At 40.2% G+C, this 10,943-nt stretch overlaps 1 protein-coding gene across 1 annotated transcript in view; it reads right to left on the bottom strand.

Annotated features, from left to right (window-relative positions):
- The window catches only part of LOC133640471 (reticulon-4-interacting protein 1 homolog, mitochondrial-like), a 39,219-nt gene that overhangs the window by 24,153 nt on the left and 4,123 nt on the right, over nt 1–10,943 (bottom strand). The window contains exons 2-6 of the mRNA XM_062033915.1: nt 8,888–9,039; nt 5,224–5,292; nt 555–679; nt 303–351; nt 90–226 (exon numbers count right to left, since the gene is read on the bottom strand). Coding sequence (XP_061889899.1) covers nt 90–226; nt 303–351; nt 555–679; nt 5,224–5,292; nt 8,888–9,039 — 532 coding nt within the window. The remainder of the gene's footprint in view (nt 1–89; nt 227–302; nt 352–554; nt 680–5,223; nt 5,293–8,887; nt 9,040–10,943) is intronic.

Raw genomic sequence — 10,943 nt, forward strand, 5'->3', positions numbered from 1 at the left:
GCACACGTATCCTTCCGCGAAATCCAGTGCTCGGACAAAAACCCCACGTGTCGGTGACTCAGTCTGTGTGCTTTTTGAATCGCACGTACCTCTCCATCATTTCTAGTCGGTCTGCCGCATCTTCTGCGGCGTAGTCCACCACCTCGTCGGCCCCCAGCCCTCTAACGAGGCCTTCTGCATTGTGAGAGCAAGTGACCGTAACATGAGCACCCCGGGCCTTTGCCAACTGACAGAAAATGAGAGAAAAACACTGATATAAACACAAAAACACACCAAGCAGAGTTTAAGAGCTAGCGGCTTACCTGAATAGCAAACGTTCCGACACCTCCTGATCCTCCAGCGATCAAAACTCTAGGAGAAGAAACCCGCACATTAAAATGAGTCTGACTCACGGAAGTGATGCCACTAACAGAAATAAGTGGAAAAAATAAATCATGTCCAAGGTGTTTTCATTTCAAGAAACTGTATGGACTTACGCTGTCGTGTTCTTACAGTGTTCTGTGTGTGAATGCTGAGGGAAGGTGCTGAGTGTCCACGTTCAGGTGGATGCTTGCCTTTTATTTGAGGAGCTTTCTCTGCAAAGACCACCTGCGTTGACAAGTGCAGACAAAACAGTGCCGGCGACATAAGGGATGGACGCTGCCTCCTCGTGACTCACGCATTTGGGTTTATGGGAAACCTGGAGGATAACACCCATGCAAAAACAAAGTTAGAGAAAGTTGACTTTAATGGCGCTATTTTTTCATCGCCCTGTGTGACCCTCAGTCCATCAGCGCTGCAGCTGATGTTGAGTCACAGGAACAAATATAAAACCCAAAACCAGTGAAGTTGGCACGTTGTGTAAATGGTAAGTAAAAACAGAATACAATGATTTGCAAATCCTTTTCAACTTATATTAAATTGAATACACTGGAAAGACAAGATATTTAATGTTCGAACTGAAAAACGTAATTTTTTTTGCAAAAAATCATTAACTTGGAATTTAATGGCAGCAAAAAACTTGGCACAAGGGCATTTTTACCACTGTGTTACATGGCCTTTCCTTTAAACAACACTCAGTAAACGTTTGGGAACTGAGGAGACCAATTTTGGAAGCTTTTCAGGTAGAATTCTTTCCCATGGGAAAGAATTCCACCTGGGTAAGCCGGCGGCTTTTCTGGGTGTTGTTGATAAATGGCTTTCGCTTTGCATAGTAGAGTTTTAACTTGCACTTACAGATGTAACAACGAACTGTAGTTACTGACAGTGGTTTTCTGAAGTGTTCCCGAGCCTATGTGGTGATATCCTTTACACACGGATGTCGCTTTTTGATGCAGTACCGCCTGAGGGATCGAAGGTCCGTAATATCGCTTACGTGCAGTGATCTCTCCAGATTCTCTGAACCTTTTGATGATATTACGGACCGTAGATGGTGAAATTCCTAAATTCCTTGCAATAGCTGGTTGAGAAATGTTGTTCTTAAACTGTTGGAACAATTTGCTCACGCATTTGTTCACATAGTGGCGACTCTCGCCACATCTTTGTTTGTGAGCATTTCATGGAAGCTGCTTTTACACCCAACCAACTTGTTCCCAATTAGCCTGTTCACCTGCGGGATGTTCCAAATAAGTGTTTGATGAGCATTCCTCATGTTTCTCAGTCTTTTTTGCCACTTGTGCCAGATTTTTTTGAAACATGTTGCAGGCATGAAATTCCAAATGAGCTAATATTTGTAAATATCTGTTGCTAGATATCTCGAGATGTATGTTGTAATATGTATATGTGCTTTGCTATGGAGTTTTTTTCCCACTCCAGACTGGGCCCCCTTAGCAGCCCAGTCTAGATTGTATTTTTTTACTCATCCTTCCCCAGCGTTTTACCTTTTTCCCCATCTTTTACGGGGCGCCTTGTAGCGACCATCAGCGTTCCTGTTCTGTAACCCTGTACACTGTTTGTTTGTCTAATCTTGAACGGGTTTGTGCTGAAAACAAAGTTTCGTTGTACTTGTGCAATGACAATAAAGACCTAACCTATCCTATTTGCAAACAATAAAGTTTTCCTGTTCGAACGTTAAGTATCTTGTCTTTGCAGTCTATTCAATGGAATATAGGTTGAAAAGGATTTGCAAATCATTGTATTCTGTTTTTATTTACCATTTACACAACGTGCCAATTTCACTGGTTTTGTTTTTTGTATAAAAAGCAGAAATAGGACAAATGAAAATGCATATTGAATGGGAAATGTTGCTTTAAAGCTGTGGCAGTTCGCTCTTCCTACAAGACCAAAGTTATTTCCGTCCAAATTGTTGTCAGTTATCACCGACCAGAGTTCCGAGATGCCAGAATCAGTGTTGCCAAGTCCACTTTTTTTGAGGCCTGCAAAGTTTGTGAGTCTTGGGTTGCGGCTTTTGGGCTTGTTTTTTCAACATGTGGTTGCTTATTTGGGCTTGCTTTTCTGTTCCCAAAATAAAACAAAATATGTCTGCGGCGGTAGATACGTTACACTGAAGAACTGGATTAGGACGCAGGTGGAAAATGTATTGTGTCTGTGTGTGTGTGATTGTGTCCATTTTAAATTGTGCTGTCAAAAAAGCACAAAGTTCATTAAAAATACATTTGCAAAAATAAATCTAAAATTGCCCAGGCTCATTTTGGTTTTATACATTTTAATACAGTACAAAAGAAAGATTTTGAAAAATGCTTTTTGCATTTAATTATGAGTTAATGTGGACAAATGTGATTCATCGCGATTACATTTTTAATCTATTAATATTATATCACAACCATACATGCTCTGAAATAGGGCTGGGCGATATATCGAATACTCGATATATCGCGGGTTTGTCTCTGTGCGATATAGAAAATGACTATATCGTGATATTCGAGTATACGTTCTCACGCAGTTGCTTTTAGCTGTGGGCATTACACTACAGGCTTTTCTCACTCTTTCTTGTATCTGCTTCTCACAGGGACATAAAACAAGCGCACCTTCTTACATACGTCACATACTGTCGCGCGTGCAACGTCATACGCGTAGTGACATGGTAAAGTTAGCTGTGATGCTTGCGGTGTGGTAACAAATGAAGGAAGAATTAATTCCCAAGAAAAAGTCCATCGTCTGGCGGTGGTTTGGTTTCAAGCGGGAAGATGTTTTACAAGTATGCGGCAAAAGCGTTGCTACAAAAAGTAGCAGCACTGCTAATGTGTAGCACCATTTGAAAAGTCACCCGCTAGAGAATGAAGAGGGCTTGAAACTCTGCATGTCAACATCTCTGGCCGGTACCACACCAACAAAATGCCGAAGCAACCATTTCCAGATCAACACCGTATGAAAAAAATAGTCAAAAACAGAAGGAGATAACGTCCGCAGGAACCTACCACATAGCGAAGGACATACACATTTGATTTCCTATTATGCAGCTCATTTTATTTGACACTTATTGAAATATCTTGTGTGACATCATGCACAAAAGTGCACTTTATTTGTTTTAAAGGCCTACTAAAAGCCACTACTACCGACCACGCAGTCTGATAGTTTATATATCAATGATGAAATCTTAACATTGCAACACATGCCAATACGGCCGGGTTAACTTATAAAGTGCAATTTTAAATTTCCCGGGGAACTTCCGGTTGAAAACGTCTATGTATGATGACGTTTGCGCGTGACGTCAATGGTTGAAGCGGAAGTATGCGGACACATTGTATCTCAATACAAACAGCTCTGTTTTCATCGCAAAATTCCACAGTATTCTGGACATCTGTGTTGGTGAATCTTTTGCAATTTGTTTAATGAACAATGAAGACTGCAAAGAAGAAAACTGTAGGTGGGATCGGTGTATTAGCGGCCGGCTGCAGCAACACAACCAGGAGGACTTTGAGCTGGATAGCAGACGCGCTATCCGACGCTAGCCGCCGACCGCATCGATGATCGGGTGAAGTCCTTCGTCGCGCCGTCGATCGCTGGAACGCAGGTGAGCACGGGTGTTGATGAGCAGATGAGGGCTGGCGTAGGCGGAGCGCTAATGTTTTTATCATAGCTCTGACGAGGTCCCGTAGCTAAGTTAGCTTCAATGGCGTCGTTAGCAACAGCATTGCTAGGCTTCGACAGGCGGCACAGCATTAACCGTGTAGTTACAGGTCCAGTGTTTGGTTTGGTGTCTCCTGATAGTAGTATTGTTGATCTGCTGTCTATCCTTACAGTCAGGGGCTTATTTCTTTTGTTTCTATTTGCATTTAAGCATGATGCTATCACGTTAGCTCAGTAGCTAACGACGATGTATTGTCTTGGAGATAAAAGTCACTGTGAATGTCCATTTCGCGTTCTCGACTCTCATTTTCAAGTGGATATAGTATCCGAGGTGGTTTAAAATACAAATCCGTGATCCACAATAAAAAAGGAGAAAGTGTGGAATCCAATAAGCCCTTTTACCTAAGTTACGGTCAGAGCGAAAAAAGATACGTCCTGCACTGCACTCTAGTCCTTCACTCTCACGTTCCTCATCCACTAATCTTTCATCCTCGCTCAAACTAATGGGGTAATCGTCGCTTTCTCGGTCCGAATCGCTCTCGCTGCTGGTGTAAACAATGGGGAAATGTGAGGAGCCCTTCAACCTGCGACGTCACGCTACTTCCAGTACAGGCAAGGCTATTTTTATCAGCGACCAAAAGTTGCGAACTTTATCGTCGATGTTCTCTACTAAATCCTTTCAGCAAAAATATGGCAATATCGCGAAATGATCAAGTATGACACATAGAATGGATCTGCTATCCCCGTTTAAATTTTAAAAAATCATTTCAGTAGGCCTTTAAACTATTGTAGTGGGGTTCTGTACAAAAAGTGCACTTTAATTTAGTGTTGTTTTGATATGTCATCTTAGTGACATCATGCACAAAAGTGCACTTGTTTTAAAATGTCTCTGACAATCTTGCACTTTCTGTTTTGGAAATGACATGAATGTTTGTGCCACTGCTTAATAACTGTTTAATAAATACAGTTTTGGTAACTTAGTGCTGATTTCTCTCTCTGCATGAAAGTTTAAAGTGAGCATATATTAATGCAGTATGAAGAAGAATGTTTTAATGTAGACACATAGAATCATCATACTGCTGTGATTATATGCATCAAGTGTTCATTCAAGGCTAAGGCAAAATATCCAAATATATATCGTGTATCGTGACATGGCCTAAAAATATTGATATATTAATAAAAGGCCATATGGTCCAACCCTATTCTGAAACTCACCTCAAATTCTGTTAGATTGACGTATTCTGCCAGACTGCCTTGTTTCCATGGCGGCACAGCAGCCCAGACCTAGGACACAGCATTTCACCTTTAAATCTCATTTATCAGCAGATCCTAGGAGATAATGAGTCATGCATAGAGATATTTTTGCAGCGATGTAACAAGATTACAACTGAACATAATTGTATCACATTCATTCTGCATGGATTCTTCATAAATGAATTACCCTCTGTATGAGGACATAATATCAGAAGGACCATTAACTCCTCACAATGGGAACATTTGGATTGTACAAAATAAAAACTATTTTATATGAAAGTCTCTATTAAAGATACATGATGGCATTTTGCTGATGCTTGCGTTAACTGCATGCTAGCCACCACCTGGCTAGTTGCAATACTTATTTTTACTCTTGAGACAGAGAGTTAATAAGAAATGTGATGTACCTGACACAATTTATGTGTACCCTATTTATTCACAAGGTTTTTTTGTTGATGTAACATTTTAAGACAACACTTTACAATGACATTGTGTGGTTAATAAAAGGTTGATAACAGTTGGGTCCTGGAACAGACCTCGGTTTTCAATGAAAATGTACACCAAAAAACATGTCCCGGTACAATTTTGTATAGTACAACACACATTGGTGACTCAGTTTCTGTGCTTTTTTTGTATGTGGCTGCAAAATAAGCCACCATAGAGCCAAAAAAAAAGTAATATTCCAATCACAGCGTCCTACACTGCAAAAACTGAAATCTAAGTAAGATTAAATATCTCAAATAAGGGTGATATTTGCTTATTTTCTGTCTGATAAGATAATTCTTCTCACTAAGCAGATTTTATGTTAGTGTTTTACTTGTTTTAAGTGTTTTGGGCCTAAATGATCTCAGTAAGATATTACAGCTTGTTGCTGAGATTTGATGACCTATATTGAGTAAAACATGCTAGAAACTAGAATATCAACTGATGCAAAGCTGTGTCATCAACACTCACAAGTATAAAGCTACTTTTTTAAAGTAATAATTTCTTACTTCAAGCATGAAAAAAAAATCATGATGCCAAACACATATCATTATGTCAAGATAATGGCACTAGCATTTTTAATTTAAGAATATTTTTCCAAATATTGAGCAAAAAGGTCTCTTTTTTTTCTACCAAGAAAAGTGCACTTGTTATTACTGAGAATATACTTATTTTTAGGTATTTTTGGGTTCATTTAGGTTAGCTAATTTTACTTGTTTTGGAAAGTCTTGACAAGCCAAATTTTCTTGTTTTATTGGCAGATAATTATGCTTAGTTCAAATAAAATACCCCTAATTTTTGCTTGTTTTTTTCTTGTTTTTGAACACTGACTTTTTGCAGTGTAGCGCACACACATTGTCTCGAAATTTCTTCCACCTCGTATTCCTCGCCGGTGTAAAAGGAAAGAAGGCGACCAGGCAGTAGGCTAGCACACTAAAGAGTGCATGAAAGGCTGTGGCATCACGACAGTGTGGCGTATTGTGCCGCAAACTTGAGAAAACTGTCTTAAGCTGCATTTTGCTCCTGAAAGAAATCCATCCAAATTTCATCAAACTAGAGTAAAATGTTTGCCCATCTGTATAGCATGTTTGAAATCGATTTAAACCATGACCATTGAAAAGTTGGACTGTGATTGACGCGGCGGTGTAACTTTGACATTCGACTTAGACCCACAGATGGGGAGAAAGACACAAAAAGCTTTTTTCTTCAGGCGTTTTTTTTTTTTTTTTTTTAAACCTTCCTGAGTGTTATGATTAATTCTTCATCTAAGCAGGAAGATGTGAACATCCCCTGAGTCAGCATCCCACTGAGAGCAGACATTGTACAGTAAGTAATTGTTTTATTATGTTTAGAGTTTGTATTTCTTGTTGAGCACTCGCTGGATCTGTTTATCACTCAGCATCTAAAACGGGTAGGTGAGAGGTGTCAAAGTCGTTTTCACAGAGGGCCACATCGCAGTTATGTTTGGCCCCACAGGGCCGTTTCTAACAGTGAATACTATTACACAATTTTTAATGCATTTTTTAGTAAAAAAATTTAAAATTTAAATGTAAAGAAATATGGTAAGTTGCAATTATTTCACTTAAAAATAGTGTATATTACTTCAAATGGAAAAACAGTAGTGCTGTTTTAATGGTTTAAAAAATGCAGCTCAGTTGCCAGAATTTTACTGTAAAATTTACATTTGTTTTTTTGCTGTAAATAAAAAAACCTGCAATTTTACAGTAAAATTTTGGCTCCTGAGCTGCTTGTTTGTTTGTTTTACCGCAAATCAACAACTGTAGATTTTTGGGTGTATTACTGTAAATGCCAAAACGGCACCACAGTTTATTGCACACAAAAAAAAGTACTGTTTTTTTCGTTTGGATAAAAATGCCGTAAAAACCACAGTAAATTTCACAATTTTACCATGAAATCTATTGCTGCTTTTACATTGCACAATTTTATGGATAACTTGCTTTGAAATCATGATTATTAGTTTTTATTTATATTGAAGAAATGGTTTGAATGTTTGATAATAGATTTTTGCATAATTAGACAATATTTAAGTTAACATAATTTGCGAATACATGGAGTACATTTTTTTTCTTCTCCCAAAATAGAAAGCAAGAATATATTTAGTAAGAAAAGTTACAGTACTTTATTGATACATATTATTTCCAGGCTTTCAAGGGCCAAATAAAATGAAGTGGCGGGCCACATCTGGCCCCCGGGCCTTGAGTTTGACACCTGTGGTGTAGGTCATCCTCTGTATATTCAGGCTCAAAACACAAGATCCTGGATCATCATTTGTCCCAACGTAATAGTAGTTGTCTCTCATGAAGTCTGCCATGATTAGTAATAGTTGTTGTTGTTAAAGGAAAAAGCCAACGTTGTGATGAGTCTGTGATATGAATACGCCGCTGTATGCTTAAAATGAGCAAAATTAGTCAATATTGCATGATCTTCTGATTGTGCCTCTTTTTACATTACATTTTTACTTGCAGTATGGAGAACATCGATGGAGGCTTGTGGATGTTTTTTAGAGCACTTTATAGGCTTTTGCCCATGGCCATACGGTTCTCTGCCACACCGGAGTCCAAGATACAGATCTGCGGAGCTCGCGCTGAACGTCGGGATGACGAGCTTCACGGAGCGCTGGCCGAACGGTCTTCTTGGTTGGATTCTCTCTCATCCGCGCAATCTGGACACTGGCCAGGAGCTAGTGGGCGGCCTGGGGTGGGGTCTCTTGGTTGCTTTGTTGGGTCTGTTCCCGTCTTTGGCCGTGCAAAACTTGTTGGTTTTATGTTGTGTTTTGCTTTTGTTGCTGTACGTTGAAAAGGCGGCGCTGAAGTTGCAGCTGGTTGCATCAGCTCTTTGCTCTTTTATTATCTTTTATTCTTAGATGTTTACCTCTTGTTTTTTATCTCATTTGTTGTGTACTTTTCATGTCTGCACTGCAACCATATACGTTCCCCATAGTGGGATAAATAAAGTACATCCCATCCTATTGCCTCCAATGTTAGCTGACTTTTGCTACCATTTATTTACGAGTTAGAATGCATAAAAAGGTGTGGTTCCCCTTTAAGGAAAATTAAAAAAATGCTACAAGTTTGTGCACTTAAATGAACTATCCAAAAGTCAAAACACAATCCATGCGTACCTCATCTCCTGGAGAAAAGTGGGCAACCGCAGCGCCACAGTCCACAACCACACCAGACACATCCCGACCCAGGATCACAGGAAATTCACTGCCGTTGTCCATCAGAGAAAATGGGTCCCTTCGTAGCTTGAGCAGCTTAGCGCCATACCCTCCTAAATATAAAGGAAATATAGTTACAATCTAGCACAGTGCCGTGGGAGATTATGTAATTTCACTTTATTGGGTTAAAAATGTTTTTTGCAAACCAGTAATTATAATCCGCAAATGTGCCGTTGTTGAGTGTCCGTGCCGTCTAGAGCTCGGCAGAGTAACCGTGTAATACTCTTCCGTATCAGTAGGTGGCAGCAGGTATCGGGTAGGTATTTTACCATGAATTCATTAAACAAGTTAAACAACTTATTCGGGTGTTACCATTTAGTGGTCAATTGTACGGAATATGTACTGTACTGTGCAATCTACTAAGAAAAGTTTTAATCAATCAATCAATCAAAAGTAGCTAATTGCTTTGTAAATGTCGGGAACGACGACGATGGTTTGCAGGTAAATAGAATAGAATAGAATAGAATAGAATAGAATAGAATAGAATAGAATAGAATAGAATAGAATAGAATAGAAAGTACTTTGTTGATCCCTGGGGGAAATTTAGCACCACAGTTCGCTCACAATAGACAATAAATACTATACAGCATTATTCACATGTGAATAATATAAATATATTATACAAAAATTCTACATTTAAGTGCAGTCAAGAAGGAACATATGCATTATACAGTCTGATGGCTGTCGGTATGAAGGACCTCCTGTGTCGTTCTAAGGTATCTAACGCTTAGACCAAAAATAAACAAAAGGCCAGTGCCGCTAAGAAAAGGCATTGAAGTTTAGGGAAGGCTATGCAAAACGAAGCTAAAACTGAACTGGCTGCAAAGTAATCAAAAACAGAATGCTGGACGACAGCAAAGACTTACAGCGTGTAGAGCAGACAGCGTCCACAAAGTACATCCGTACATACCAAAAAAGGAGTGCAAGACAAGAACTAAAACACTACACACAGGAAAACGCCAAAAAACTCAAAATAAGTCACGGCGTGATGTGACAGGTCGTGACAGTACACCTATTTTGAGACAAGAACTATAATACTTGCCAACCCTCCCGAATTTCAGTGCCCCTCCCGAAAATCTCCCGGGGCAACCATTCTCCCGAATGTCACCCGATTTCCACCCGGACAACAATATTGGGGGCGTGCCTTAAAGGCACTGCCTTTAGCGTCCTCTCTCACCTGAAAAGGAGACTATTATATATGTCTCCATTATCCATAGGTTTATCTATAACCCATAGAGTAGGCAGGCACGGAGCTATTTCTCAGCGTGTGTTTATTCCAGCCGGCACGTTAATACATTTGTATAATCTAGCCTTTAAATAGACCCCCCCTTTTTTAGACCAGTTGATCTGCCGTTTCTTTTCTTCTCTCCTCTTCTCCCCTGTCCCTTGCGAGGGGGAGTTGCATAGGTCCGGTGGCCATGGATGAAGTGCTGGCTGTCCAGAGCCGGGACCCCGGGTGGACCACTAGCCTGTGCATCGGTTGGGGACATCTCTGCGCTGCTGACCCGTCTCCGCTCGGGATGGTTTCCTGTTGGCCCCGCTGTGGACTGGACCCCCGCTGATGTGTTGGATCCACTGTGGACTGGACTTTCACAATGTTATGTCAGACCCACTCGACATCCGTTGCTTTCGGTCTCCCCTAGAGGGGGGGGGGTTACCCACATATGCGGTCCTCTCCAAGGTTTCTCATAGTCATTCACCGACGTCCCACTGGGGTGAGTTTTTCCTTGCCCGTATGTGGGCTCTGTACAGAGGATGTCGTTGTGGCTTGTACAGCCCTTTGAGACACTTGTGATTTAGGGCTATATAAATAAACATTGATTGATTGATTGATACACTGACACACAGCATCCGGATTCCCGGCAAGTAGTAATGTCCAAAAATATAACAGAGACGAAGCAGAAGAAGGAAGAAGAGACACGGCGACGAAGAGTAAGAAGAAGAAGTACGCTTGCAA

The sequence above is a fragment of the Entelurus aequoreus genome, linkage group LG23 (genome assembly GCF_033978785.1).
Source record: "Entelurus aequoreus isolate RoL-2023_Sb linkage group LG23, RoL_Eaeq_v1.1, whole genome shotgun sequence".
NCBI classification, from domain to species: Eukaryota; Metazoa; Chordata; class Actinopteri; order Syngnathiformes; family Syngnathidae; genus Entelurus; species Entelurus aequoreus.